General features: G+C 37.6%; 1 protein-coding gene across 1 annotated transcript; it reads left to right on the top strand.

The window, feature by feature from the left end:
• The first annotated feature begins 914 nt into the window (after positions 1 to 914).
• LOC117027258 (guanylate-binding protein 1-like) lies at positions 915 to 13,966 on the top strand. Its single transcript, XM_033114820.1, is given in 12 exon segments — positions 915 to 1,072; positions 3,593 to 3,801; positions 4,689 to 4,816; positions 5,751 to 5,860; positions 6,131 to 6,327; positions 7,100 to 7,342; positions 8,181 to 8,461; positions 9,257 to 9,469; positions 10,275 to 10,377; positions 10,618 to 10,811; positions 11,894 to 11,975; positions 11,978 to 13,966. Coding segments are annotated over 11 exon segments (1,782 nt in total). The 5' UTR covers positions 915 to 1,072; positions 3,593 to 3,611; the 3' UTR covers positions 12,019 to 13,966.
• The last annotated feature ends 1,237 nt before the right edge of the window (positions 13,967 to 15,203 follow it).

Below are 15,203 nucleotides of genomic sequence, written 5' to 3'. Positions count from 1 at the left end.
TCTTACTTACAATTTCTGGTTCTCATTATTTATTTCTATGGGTTCAATTTAACATCTGATGTCATATCTTTATTCCAATAAGCTTTGTGCCCATCTACCTCCTTTGTGCTGTTATTGTTAAATATGTGACATTTATATATTTTATAGGCCCTGCAATATAATATATAATATATAATATTATTGTATACAATTGCTTTTTAAATCAGTAAAGAAAGAAGAAATATGCATTTATACTGTCTTTTATTATTACATAATTCCCTTACGGGTGCTCTTTGTTTTTCTTGGCGGATTTGTATTACCATTTGGAGTCACCAGCTTCCTTCCTGAAAACCTCCTTTTCGTATTTCATGTAAAGTCAATCTGCTAGCAATAAAGTTTCTTCAAGTCCTTAGGCTTGAACTTGCCCCACACTCTGATTCAAATAGTTATTTCTTTTGCAGAGAGCTCAGAGCTCTCCGTGTTTATGGATTGTCTCGCTCTCTAGACAAAAGTCTCTGAGCCACTGCTCTGTCCCACTGGGCAGGGGTGCTAGTCACTGGTCTTTCCCACTTGCCTCTCCCAGCTTGGAAACTCCACCCTACAAGTGGGTCAGAGTGAGGGTGATCAGGCCAGGTAATCTCAGCCTACCATGTCTGAGCTAGAGTCTTCACTCTGCACACTAACCAGGAATTTAGTCTCTGCCACTCAGTATTGGAAGGGATGAGAAACACAGTGGCCGGCCCTTCCCCAGGCCTTATTTCTCCCTGGAACAGGAGGGCGAAGGGAGCTACACCTTGTTGGCCATACCCACCAGGAGCAGGGCTTTTGTCACACTGAAAAGTTGAGAAATCCTGGCAAATCCATGTACCCTCTATTTGCACAACTTCTGGAAATTCCTTGTATAGTTGTTGAGTCATTGCTTTGAATGCAGTGCTTTCAGTTTCACATTCCTCTAAATACCTTTAAGAAGGGAAGCTAACGGAAGTCTGAAAACCCCGTGACAGTAGATGGGTGAAATAAAAGTTCTGTCATCCAGTGAGAGACAGAGGAGTAACAGAAACCACTCCAACCTAAACTGAGGAGAAAAAACAAGGTAAGAACTCAATATATTTTCTCATTGAGGCAGCTTTTTCTCCAGCTCTAAAGGACCTATAATCTTAGAAATGCAGCCCAGGATGAGGTTGGGGCAGGAGTGGGAAGGGATTTATAAGGATCAGTTAGTTTTCTAAATAACAGCCAGAATGAAGATAGGTTGCAGCTGAGCGCAATGTGAAACAAAATGTCAGATGAAATCCTGCTGTTACCAGGTGACAGGCAGCACATCCCTAAATTTCCCTACTGTACTTTTCTGCAATTAGGCACCAGCAGACAAGAGGCTAACCTAAGAGTTAGAAATGCCTTAGGATTGTCTTTCTCTTTGCTGACATTGTCTGTGTTTGCTGGGAACACAGTGAAATTACCATTGTCTTTGGTGGAACTTGCTCGAGACTGATCAGACTGCAGTTAAGAAACTAAAAGGGCTGCAGATATGTTATTGTTCAGGAGAAGGAAAGAATAGTGAGATGCGGTGTAAACAACCATCCGACACTGTTAAAGACAAAAATGCAAAACTGAAACCCACAGTGAAAGATGAAGATTCATGAAAACACTATACTTTTTCATCATACACATGAACTTTGTTTCAAAGTGGATTTCTTTCTTTAGAAATAGCCCTAGTTCTGGTTGCCAGATGGGATGGGGGTTGGGGGCAGGGTGAAAAAAAGTGAAGGGATTAAGAAGTACAAATTGGTAGTTACAAAATAGTCATGAAGATGTAAAGTACAGCATAGGGTATATAGTCAAAATATTGTAATAATTATGTAGAGTGCCAGGTGGGTACTAGACTAATCGGGTGGATCACTGCATAAATTATATAAATATCTGACCACTATGCTGTACACCTGAAAATACTATAATATTGAATGTCAACTGTAATTAAAAATTTAAAAATTAAAAAAAAAAAAGAAATAGCTCCAGTTTACTAAACTCCGTTTGTTAGCCCCATTCTTACCCCTTACAAGTAGAATCTGACCCGACTCCTTTAATAAAGATCTTCCTCTTTAAAGAATCTACTGTGATGCATCAGTAAAGCCAACATTTTTGTTTGCCTTGACCTCTCTGCTCTCAGGCAGGCTTGCTCTTGCCTTCTGGAAACTCTACCCCTCAATTCCTTGGCTTCGCGTGAGCTTCATTCCTCACCTACTGGTCTGACAGCTTTCTTCTCTCCTTTCAGCTCCTCCACTCCTTTCCCTCCCCACCCTTCTCCCCTTTTCTCTCCCCCTCCTCTCCTCTTCTTCCTTCTCATCCTCCTCTACCAAATGGAAAAACAGGACAAAACAGAAAACCTAGAAGTGTATGGCTAGAAATATATTTTCCTTAAACAACCTCCTCTCTAGCTCTCCTGATTTACCTTTTAATCCATATGTCATCGTCTTTTGTTCCCTTACACATACACATATATATACACAAACATGATTTTTAGCAACATTCATTATTTGTAATTGTGCAGTCGTAGCCCCACTTAGTTGGAGGCTAATTTATTGTGAAGCTAAAGAAATTTAAGTATCAGGGCCTCTTCCTTAAACAAGCTTGTACCAAGGCTTTGGAAGGGTCCCTAGTCATGTGTTTCACATGGTAAGATATTTTTATAAAATATGCAAAAGCAAGTTATGTTGTTAGTTCTACTTCTGGAATGGCAGTGTAAAGAGTTCTGTGGAGTTCATTCCAGCACAATAAATATAACTAGTGGGAAAACACACACACACACATTTTAAATCTTTTCTTCCCAGCCATCTTGGAAGTCTTGGGAAATTGTCAAAAGGGCATACATTTTAAATCTCTGGAAATTGTCAAAGAGGCATACCTCAAATGATGAAACACTTATTCATGAAAGTCTTTATTCATAGTAAGAATGAATGAATAAAAAAATAAATATTGAATTTCTTACCTATAGCCAGGATGTAAAATACTCTCTGAACCCTATTCTATTTTCCATTTAATATCTAGCGTAAAAATTTTAATGAAAGTCCAAAAAAATAATTATCCATGATAAATTAAATGAAAGATTTTGTTCATGAAAGGGATCAAATGTTGATAAGTCACTGTCATACACATTATTTTAAATATTTTTTTCATTACAGTGGATATACAATATTATATGAGTTTAAGATGTATAACATAGTGATTAGACATTCATATAGCTTGCAAAGTTATCACCCTGATACATCTAGTACCCATCTGACACTATACATAATTATTACAATATTATTCACTGTATTCCCTGTGCTGTACTTTACATCCCCATCACTATTTTGTAATTACCAATTTGTACTTCTTTTTTTTTTCAATTACAGTTGACATTCCAATATTTTTTTCAATGGGCTACTTTGATTATACTTCTGCAACTTTCTAAAATGATACAGATATTCCCCTCATCTATCACACTGTCGACACAAAACTTTCGGCCATGTTGAAGAATTTTATGACTCTTCCAACTGAATGCAAAATAACCTGGTGGAAGTTCTTGATCTACTTAGATTGGAAATTCTAATTAATCCCATCTCCTCCCTTGCAGACAAGGTCACACCCTGGACATGGCCTCCGAGATCCACATGCCAGGCCCGATATGCCTCATTGAAAACACTAGAGGGCAGCTGGTGATTAATGCAGCAGCTCTGAAGACCCTGTCCGCCATTACAGAGCCTCTTGTCGTGGTGGCCATTGTGGGTCTCTACCGCACAGGCAAATCCTACCTGATGAACAGGCTGGCGGGGAAGAACAAGGGTGAGTGGCGCCAGCAAAGCTCTGCTGAGTCCCTTGTGTTCACCCACCCTCCCAGCACTGACTATGGTTTTGCAAAGAGAAAAAGTTAGAGATGGAAAGGAATATTGTAAGCTAACTTTCAATACACAGTTATGCTCTCATCTTCACTATGATCTGAAAGAGTCAACTCAATCTCTATTCCCACTTTGTCTTAGTTTCCCCTTTTAAAAGCATAAATTGTTCCTTTCCTAGCATTCTATGTTGATTTTTTTTAAAGAAATCACCCTATCTCTGCATTGGAAGTCTTCTTTATATATTCTGGATATCAATCCCTTGTTAGATTCATGACTACCAAATATTTTCTCCCATTTCATGGGTTACCTATTAAACTCTGTTGATAGTGTCCTTCCATGCACAAAAGTTTAATTTTAATTAAGTCCAACTTATCTATTTTTTCTTTTGTTGTTTATACTTTTGGTGTCATATTCAAGAAATTATTGTCAAATATAATATTGTGAAGTTTCCCCTATGTTTTCTTCTAGGAGTTTATAGTTTCTGCTCTTACATGTAGGTCTTTGATCTATTTTGGTTATTTTTTGTAGAAGGAAAGCTTTTTGTCTTTCACCATTTAGTGTTTTTTTGGCTGAAGGTTTTTCACATATGGCCTTTATTGTGTTGAGTTAGTTTCCTTCTATTTCTAGTTTGTTGATTGTTTTTCATGAAAAGTTATCAAATATTTTCATGTATTGGATATTCTAATTTCTCTGTTTCTCTGATTGTAAGTAAAATGAATACTGGTTGTAGTTTTGGTTCTCTCTCTTAACGTTGATTGTGTTAACTTTTATCTCAATTTCCAGACCCATCGGCCATTAAAACTCCACTCCCTTTTATCTCCACTCCCCCTGCAGGCTTCTCTTTGGGCTCCACAGTGCAGTCTCACACCAAGGGAATCTGGATGTGGTGTGTGCCCCACCCCAAGAAGTCAAACCACACCCTAGTTCTGCTTGACACTGAGGGTCTGGGGGATGTAGAGAAGGTAAGTATTGAGGATTCAATTTTGGGACAAGCCCCTCATCTCTGAATATTCTCTACAGTATTTAATTTTTCTTCAAGTAAAAGCTTGTACTTAACCATAATATATTTTTTCATTTCTGTTTATATGCCATGAGACCAAGTTTAGTAATCAGGGATTAGGAAAATATTCATAAAGCAGAATCCTAGAAGAACATAATGGTCAGTAAATAGTATTTTACTTATTAACAATAGGTCATATAACCTAAGTTAACCTAACCAGTTAACCCAGATGCATAAAGGTAGTAAAATAAAATCAATGCCATGAGTCTTAACCCCCAGAGAACTTTAGTTAGGGATTTAGGTTCTGAAGTCCTATATTGTTGTGTTTAAATTTAAACTCTGTCACTAACACAGAGGCCTGAGCAAATTATTTGATCTCTTTTAACCTCAGCTTCCTGATCTGTAAAGCAGATGTAAACTATATTTGCCTCATAGTATTGTTTTGAATGTTCATAAGTAATGGAAAATGTTAGGGGTATAATAATTGCTCAATAAAACAGCTACAAGTTTTATTACTCTTAAATTTTCTCTGTTTTTACACAAAATTACACTCAATTTTGTGTAAAAACATAAAGAAATTTTTAAATTAAAATGATATTTAAGACCTTAGAACACCCACCAATCTTGACTACTTGTTGTGCAATTATCTGCCAATGATCATAAGAGGACCCAGTAAGAATTAGTGTAAACCAAAAATACCAATTAGAAAGCTATTCAAAGCCAAGTCCTACTAGCATTCGTTATTGTTTCAAAATGGTTTCCTCTTATAGGTTATTAATCTAAAAACAAAACAAAACAAAAAAACACTCTAAATTGGCATCCTTTTACTACTGATGATCTGGAAAGTGCCATGAGAATGAAATGTAATCTTGGCCCAAATGTGTTCTCACTTCCAGGGTGACAACCAGAATGACTCCTGGATCTTTGCCCTGGCAATACTCCTGAGCAGCACCTTCGTCTACAACAGCATGGGGACCATCAACCAGCAGGCCATGGACCAACTGCAGTATCCTTTCCGTGGTCCAGAACAACATCAAAGTCAGGATGGAGACTTGTATTCAAACACCAGCTGCCTGAATGTGAATCCTGAGGATTGAAGCACAAAAAGAGAAAACATAAAAAATAACCATGGGCAGGGGAAAGATCCTACACACCTACTAAAGAATTGACACTTGGGTTAGGAACAAAGGCAAAGAGAAGGTTTTGAATATGTGGGACTAATATGGGATTTGGGTCACTGTTCTTTTACACCATTTTGCCTTAATTTGCTATTCAGCTATGTGACAGAGCTGACAGATCGAATCAGGGCAAATTCCTCACCTGACGCAAGTGAGGTTGAGGATTCTGCTGCATTTGTGAGCTTCTTTCCAGACTTTGTGTGGACGCTGAGGGATTTCTCCCTAGACTTGGAAGCAGATGGACAATCCATCTCAGCAGACGAGTACCTAGAGAATTCACTCAAACTTAAGCAAGGTAGAGGGGACTTAGAATTGATTACTGAGAATGACAAAACACTAGAAACTATCATTTTGTATTTTTCTATTTAGTTTTCTTTTATTTATAGTTTTCTGTTTCTTTTCAGCTGGCTATTACTAAAAATTAATGCTTGCTTAATATCAGAATTAATAGATTCAATTTTAAATTATCTTCTCCCCAGTTCTACGAACAAGGTTCTTTTTTCTTTCACCTTTCTGTGTGCTATGATCAGATTGATTTTATCTCAATTTCCAGACCCATCGGCCATTAAAACTCCACTCCCTTTTATCTCCATTCCCCCTGCAGGCTTCTCTTTGGGCTCCAAAGTTTAGGGCTTGTGATGGCTGTAATTAGCCAAAGAATATGGAGAAGGACAGGCATTTATTTAAAGAAAATAGATTAAAGCATGAACAGTGCACTAGTCAGTGGTTGGCAAACTATGGCCTGCAGGTAAATGATGGCCAATCCAGCCTGCCAGCTGTCTTGTAAATAAGGTCTTATTGGACGAATGCTACGTGCATTCATTTATGTTAGGTTGATGCAAAAGTCTTTGCGGTTTTTGCAATGATTTTCAGCTTTTTAAACCACAGTCACTTTTGCACCTACCTAACAGATTGTCCAAGGTTGCTTTCATGCTGCGTAACAGAATTGAATACCTGGACAAGAAACCACTGGCCTGCAAAGCCCAATATATTTCCTGTTTTGCCTTTTACAGAAAAAGTTTCCAAGCCCACTATATTAAGCAAATTCCTTTTTTATCTTCCTCCAGGTACCAGTCAGAAAGACAAAAATTTTAATCTGCCCCGACTCTGTATACGGAAGTTCTTCCCAAAGAAGAAATGCTTTATCTTCGATCGGCCCACTCACCGGAAGAAGCTAGGCCAGCTTGAGACACTGCATGATGATGAACTGGACTCTGAATTCGTGCAACAAGCTGCCGCCTTCTGTTCCTACATCTTCAACAATTCCAAAACTAAAACTCTTTCAGGAGGCATCGAAGTCAACGGGCCTCGTGAGTCCTCTTCCCTGTCTTTAATTAAGCTCACTGTTAAGATTAAAGAAAGGTGGAAAACATTCACCTAGTTTCAGCTTTGGAAAATGCAAATCTAGGTGGCACCAACATTTCTAATCGATTTTATTAGTCAGATTTCTTGGGTGAGAAAAGGTAGGAAAGGCCAAAGGAAAAAGCTCTATTGCTTAAAATTGCCCTACTGAACTTGACCTGCACTGTCCAATAAGGTAGTTATTGGACAAGTGTGGCTATCTAAATTTAAATGTAGAGTGATTAAAATGAAAGACTATTTAAAATTCTGATTACACAGCTATATTTCAAGGGCTCATACCTATATGTGGCTAGTGGCTACCATACTGCGTAGCACATATAGATCACTTCCATCATCACAGAAAGTTCTCTCAGACGGTGCTCTGCTAAAATCAAAATAATGGAAGACTCCTTTTTATGTATTCCACAAATGTTGATCAAATGCTTACCATGGGCTAGAACTGATGATAGAGACATAAATGACAGAGGTACGGTTCCTACCCTGATGGTGCTTGGGTGTAAAATACATGCATTCAATAAACACAAGCCTATGGTATCTAGAACAGAGGTTCTCACCCTATGATATGTACTCATATTACCCAAGGATCTTGCCAAAGAGGAGGCTCTAATCCAGTTGCTCTGGGGCAGAGGCTGTGAGTCTGCCTTTCTAGCAAGCTTCCAGGTGACGCTGAGCACACTGACGCTGTGAGGCCAATGAGTGGTAATCGACAGCATCAGAATTACATAGAATAGAACGTTGCCTCCTCCCACCTACAACAGACATTATCATTTGTTCTCTGTTTTTTAGGACTGGAGAGCCTGGTGCTGACCTATGTCGATGCCATCAGCTGTGGGGATCTGCCCTGCATGGAGAATGCAGTCCTGGCCTTGGCCCAGATCGAGAACTCGGCCGCAGTGAAAAAGGCCATTGCTCACTATGACCAGCAGATGGGCCAGAAGCTGCAGCTGCCCACTGACACCCTCCAGGAGCTTCTGGACCTGCACAGGGCCAGTGAGAAAGGGGCCATCGAAGTCTTCATGAAGAATTCCTTCAAAGACGTAGACAATTTATTTCAAAAGGAATTAGCGGTAATTTTTTTTTCTCATGTTCATATGGATTGGGGTCTTAGAAAGCAAAGTACTACTAGAAAATTAAATGGGTATTTATTATGAGAGAAGAAATTCTTACTAGAACTTTAGAATGGTGAAAACCACTCTTTGTTACTATCATAATAAGAAGAAACAATTTTATTATGATCAACTCAAAGTTTTGAAACATTTTATCTTTCATGAGTAAACTAATAATCGTGTCTATAATTTAATTAAATGCATATAAGTAACAATCAGCTTCTAATCATATTACATGCTTGCTGTTATCAGACTGATTTAATATTTTAGCCAAGAGCAAAGAAATATGTAGTCTTAGTTATCTTGAGCAGGCTTATATGGAGCCACATTTATTCCATATGCAAACATTGGTCTAATTTGAAAAACAGAAGTTTATTTCTAAAGGTGTGTTTAGAGATCTAGAGACTTGAGTGCTGACCTATGTCGATGCCATCAGCCGTGGGGATCTGCCCTGCATGGAGAATGCAGTCCTGGCCTTCGCCCAGGTTGAGAACTCGGCCTCAATGCAAAAGGCCATTGCCCTCTCTGACCAGCAGATGGGTAGCATAAATGCCAGCATTAAGCTAGCAATCTCTCCTCTGAAATTCGCCTCCAAGGTGAAAGTCAGGATCAGGAGGAAGGATATTGTCCTGCTGATGTGCCTGTAAGTTTTTCTAGGTGTCATAGACTTTATTTTTTGAGAAGCCTTTCCAAAAATTCTGAGGTCCAGCTAACATCTTCTCTCTATTCTTTTTACTTCCTATTTTCACATTAAAGGCTGAGCTAGAAAAAAAGCGAGATGACTTTTGTAAACAGAATATGAAAGCATCATCAGATCGTTGCTCAGCTTTACTTGAGGATATCTTCATTCCTCTAGAGGAAAGTATAAAGCAGGGGATTTATTCTAAACCAGGAGGGTATCGTCTTTTCATCCAGAAGATGCAAGAGCTGAAGAATAAGTACCTTCAGGAACCCAGGAAGGGAGTACAGGTAACCAAGATTCATCTGTTGATTGTGGGAGGCTCTTGACATTCCTCCTTGAAATACTAATGTGACCAAGTGCAATTGTACACAGATATGCACACAGAGGTACAAAAACAGGACTGACAGCATTAGCGTTTTCATTTAATAAACATGTACAAGGAGCCTGTTATACCAGATATGTACAGCCTATGTGCTCATCCAAGAGAGTGCAATCAATTAACAGTTGAATTATAAAGGGGATTATCACATTTAATCACTAGGTTGTTATTGTAATCTACTATTACAGCTGGATCTTTAAGTTGCGAGGGACAGAAACATAATGATGGTCGCTTAAACAAAAATGGTAATTCATCATTTTAGGCTTCAAACTTGCTATAAGGATAGCTGGATCCAAGACTTGAGAGAATGCCATCACCTGCCTTTCTGTCTGTTTCTCCCCTCATCCCCACACTTCCCTCCCTTCTCTTCTTCCTCCACCTCTTTGCCTCTTTTTCTCCACGATGGCCTCATTATCCAGCAAGCTCACCCCATATGGGACCATAACAACAACAAGCTCCAAAATTAGAGCCCCCAGTCTAAAAGCACAGAGACTATCCATCTAGTTCTATATCAATCTCTTATAAAGAATTCTGCTTTGTAAGGTGCCATGCTTGGCCAGTCTGGAGCATGTGCCCACCCCATGACAGGGGATTTTTTGGCCACCAGACATACCAGGGCCAAGAGACAATTCTTATAGGAAAAGATGGTGGGCAAACAGGAATAGTGCTTACAGCTGTTTCCTATTACTAATTGCATCTTCTCTGGGTCCTAGGCTGAAGAAATTCTTCAGGCATACTTGAAGTCCAAGGAGTCTATATCTGATGCAATTCTACAGACAGACCAGACTCTCACAGAAAAGGAAAAGGAGATTGAAGGTGAGAAGCAAGTCAAGAGACTAGATAGCCTCAAAAACTCTTAAAAGTTTAAATAAATTGGCTGGGTGAACCTGAGATCTTAAACTAGAGCAAGATGAGCAATGATGCCTCTTATTAGCTGAAGTCATTTCTGAGTAGGACATATGCAGTCAGCAGCAATGAAGGCAGGTAAGTATACAAAGAAGAAAGAAGCAATGTGGTCACTACCATAATTTTTTCTTTTTCTTTGCTTCCTGACAGTGCAACGTGTGAAAGCTGAATCTGCAGAGGCTGCAGCAAAAATGTTGGAGGAAATACAAGCAAAGAATCAGCAATTGATGGAACAGAAAGAAAAGAGTTATCAGGAACATGTGAAACAATTGACTGAGAAGATGGAGAGTGAGAGGATCCAGTCAATGGCAGAACAACAGAGGATTCTAGATCTTAAACTTCAGGTATTTAATCGTATCACCTTGATGTTTCGCTCTGTCTGTTTTCTCCACTTTCCCTGATCTCTTAGGTGGCAATAACACGAAATCCAGAAGGACCTTGCTAACCCACTTACCTTTTCAATCCCTGTCTGCCCCTGACTTGGCCCCTGCCTATGTCTGGTTATTAACATGTTTTACTTGTATTTCTATCACATCCAGTCTTTTATCAGTATATCTTTCAATCAATGGTAGCTATTATCTGCTAGGTATTACAAAAAATGTCTTATCTGTATCTCTTGCTTAGTATTATATGAAGCAAGAACTGGCATGTCCCTATTAGTTAAGAGAAGAAACAGAGTTTCAGAAAAGATTAAATAACTTTTACAGCTTGATAAAATATTTGAGCTGTCTTCACCACTTAGAGGAATCCACAGTGGTTGTTCTTTCTGTCTATGACTTTAGCTCTAAGAGAACCTTTAAAAGCAGAAAGACTCCCTAACTCTCAGCCTGCTATTTTACTCCCAGTTTGTATTGAGTTGGGAATTACGTGCAGAAATCCAATATGGACAGTCTGGGGCCCTGATTTCTTTACCTATATTCTTCTATGCCTGTCAACAAACTGTGGAGTCTTAAGTCAAATTCCCTGATCTAAGATTCAGACACTTCATTCGATTTTGAGAATTCTTTATTCCTGTGTTATGTTTTACACACATAAAAGAGAGCTAGAGAGAGTGCATGTGTGTGTGTGTGTGTGTGTGTGTGTGTGTAAAAATCTATGATGCGCAGATAAGATTTAAAAACAAACAAATGATTAAGATTGCCCACAAAGGCTATGTAGAATTAATGGGAGAAGAGATCATGACTTGTAATTTAGGTTCATCACTATATCAGGAGGTATAAGCCCAAAATCTTTCTTAGCTAAAGGAGACTCAGGAAAAATAATCACAGAGATTGGATGCCCAAGAGAAAGTATAATGAAAATTAGTGATAGAGCAAATTTCAAGAAGAAATTAAATACTAAAAAATCTATGTGGAAACTAGATAGAGGTTAAAGATTTACTTACTGCTTGCTGTAATTTATTTACTCTCCATTTGTCCCTTTTTAGGAACAGGCCCAGTTACTAAAAGAAGGATTCAAAAATGAGAGCAGACAACTTCATAATGAGATACAGAATCTCAAGAAGAACATGGAAAGACCCAGGAAGCTATGCACTATAAGCTAAAGATTTAAAGAATAGAGTTTTCCTGGTTCTTTTTAGTCCAAGCCGTAAATCAAACAGAATTTGGAAAATAGCCACTACAGTTGATAATAATTAGGTCTTGCATTTTTATAACATCAAAAATTTGCAAATACATGCAGTACTGTAATTGAAAGTATGTCCATCTTCCTAACAATATTGTCAATGGTGTAACAAGGATGCCGTTCACCTCTGTTACCCACATAGGAGGTATCAGGAGTTGGTACCACTCAGGAGAAGCTTATTCTCCCAGTTGACCACCAGGAGACAAATGGAAACTGAGCAAAGCCTTAGGTAAAAGACTTGAGACATAGCTGGGCGTCAGTCTGGCCCAGTGTACAATAGGTTCCAATGTCAGGGACAACCATCCTACCTTCTTAGTGAAGACATGTACAGTTTTCTATTGCATCAAGACCCCACAGTCTGTGATCAATGATGTGATTCCTAGGCCCTGAGGATAGACAATGCGCACTGATGAAGTCCAAGCTAAAGCCAACCACCTTATATAGTGATCTAACCCCACCACAGAATTTCCAAAGGAAGATGGAAGAAATCGTTAGTATAAGTAAAAGTTGGCTCATAAATAAATGGGCTAAAGAAGGAAACTTTCCCTTCTTCCTTGATTTACCCAGATTATGAATTTAATAGGACACGTTAGAACTTTAGCTAACTGTCACTGGACTAAACTAACATGATGACAATTTTTATTGTGTATTTGTAGCAATATATAGTTTGCAAAGATAATGTGTTAGAAAATGAAGCTAACTTAATTGTTAGATTGTTTGTAATCCTAAAGTGTAGGCTATTTTTTCCCCCAATTCTTAACAGTCATACTTGAAAGCCTGCTGATTTTCCCAAAGAGAACATGGATTGTTTTTAACATTTTTTAATCAATAAAATAATGCCCTTGGTATTACTTAGTTTGTGTAGAGTTTTTCCCAACTCTCAAAACTCCTAGGCAACTGGATGATGTTTCTTAAAGTGATTAAGAATTATTTTTAAACTCGAAATAAAATATACTTCACTAGGCTTTTTATTTCTGATACGTTTGTTTGTTTGTTTTTCAGTTTCTCTCCAAAATATAAGGTTTTAGTCTTCATAGCAATACTTAGCTAACTTCTATAAAAAACAAAAACAAACAAAAAAAAACAAACACAGGTAGTAACTATTCATGGCTTTGTGGGCCACACAGTCTCTCTCTCAGCTATTCAGTTCTGCCATGTAGTGCAAAAGCAGTCATAGACAATACATAAATAAATGGCCATGGCTGTGTTCCAACAAAACTTTATTTTCAAAGATAGGTGGTACCCACAAGCCATAGTTTGCTAACTCTTGCTTTATAAAAACAGTGGTTTAAGTTCTGCCTTATGTTCCTTAAGTAATATATGGATTAGACTGTATATGTTAGGATATTGAAAATATTTTGCAGTGTTTCAAAATATTACATGATGAGAGAAAGGAGGGAAGCGGCTAATGCCACTAAATCTGTTTTAATAAACCTGCTTTTTCTAATTGTGTTCCATTAATTCCATTGAGCCCCCTTCCTGCTGTCAGATGGTGAATGCCTCCTTCCACAGTCTAGCACATGCTGCTAAGTATTTCTTCACTTGAACTGTAACTTCACAGGTGACCAAGTCGGACACACAGCGTACTAGATGGAGTATTTTTGTAGCTAGGCTTTGTATTCTCCTTTCCAATTGCAACAAAGGAGTTAAAATTACATTTTTTTGGTTTTGGTTTTTTGTTTGTTTTACTTTACTAACAATTGTCACCCCAATAAACTTTAATTAAAAAAAAATACATTTTCATTAGTTGAAGAAACTTCATGGTAGAAAAGAATAACCTTCAAAACCAAATACTGATTTCTTTATTAACCATTTAAAAATAAGGACATCGACGTGACAACATGGAAGGTATTATGCTAAGTAAAATAGGTCAGATAGAGAAAGAAAAATACCATATGAACAAAATAAACAAATAAATGAAACAAAACAGACTCATAGATACAGGGAACAAATTTATGGTTGCCAGATGGGAGGTGGGTTGGGGGGCTGAGTGAAAAGTCAAAGGGATTAAAAAGTACAAATTAGTAGTTACAAAGTAGTCATGGGGATTTAAGTACAGTATAGAGAATATAGTCAATAATGTTACAACTATGTATAGTGCCAGGTGGGTACTAGACTAGTCAGGGGGATCACTTTGTAAAGTATGTAAGTGTCTAACAACCATGCGGTACACCTAAAACTAATATAATATAATATTGAATGTCAACTGTAATTGAAAAAAATATTTTAAGGGGGGGGGAATGTTTAAGGGGGGGAATTTTAAAGGAAGGGGAATAAGAGGTTCAAATTTCCAGTTATAAAACAAATAAATCATTGGGATGTAATGTATGTCATAGGGAATATAGTCAATATTATAATAACATATGGTGTCAGATGGTCACTAGAATTATCATGGTGATCATTTTAGGTATATAAATGTTGAATAACTATGGTGTACACCTGAAACTAATATAATGCTGCATGTTATCTATGTTTTAATAAAAATCTTTCAAAAGAAAAAAATAAAAAGGCATCAAGGACAGAACAAAATTCACTAATTCTCTGTAGTGTAAAACCTGTCATGAGTAGGAATATCATATTTTAAAATGTATTTGTAGGGTGTGTTTATTTGAAAACAATAAGAAATTTGAAACTAAGCAAAATTAAGACAGAAAATCAATAAGGAAAGAGTGAACTTATGAATTACACTGTAGAGCAAATTGAACTAACAGGTATTTGTAGAATATTCCATCTAACAGAAGCAGAAACACATTCTTTTTATATAAACATGGAACATTCTCCAGAACAGATCATAGGTTAGGTAAGCCACATAAGGAGTCTTAAAAAGTTTAAGGATTGAAATCATAGCAAGTGTCTTTTTCTGACCACAGTAGTACATTTGATGGTATATGCATTGGTTTATTTCTGCCTATTTGATTCTGTTCCATTAGTCTATATGTCAATCTTTAGTACCATACTGTTTTAATTACTGGAGCTTTGTAATATATTTTGAAATCAGAAGTGTGATGCTCCAGCTCCAGCTTTATTTTCCTTTCTCCAGATTGCCTTGACTATTCTGGGACTTTCATGGTTTCAAAAGAATTTTAGAATAATTTTTTTCTATTTCTGTATAA

This window comes from Rhinolophus ferrumequinum, chromosome 9 (genome assembly GCF_004115265.2).
Source record: "Rhinolophus ferrumequinum isolate MPI-CBG mRhiFer1 chromosome 9, mRhiFer1_v1.p, whole genome shotgun sequence".
NCBI classification, from domain to species: Eukaryota; Metazoa; Chordata; class Mammalia; order Chiroptera; family Rhinolophidae; genus Rhinolophus; species Rhinolophus ferrumequinum.
The sequence above is the reverse complement of the archived record's forward strand: the minus strand, read 5'-3'. Positions and strand labels throughout refer to the sequence as shown.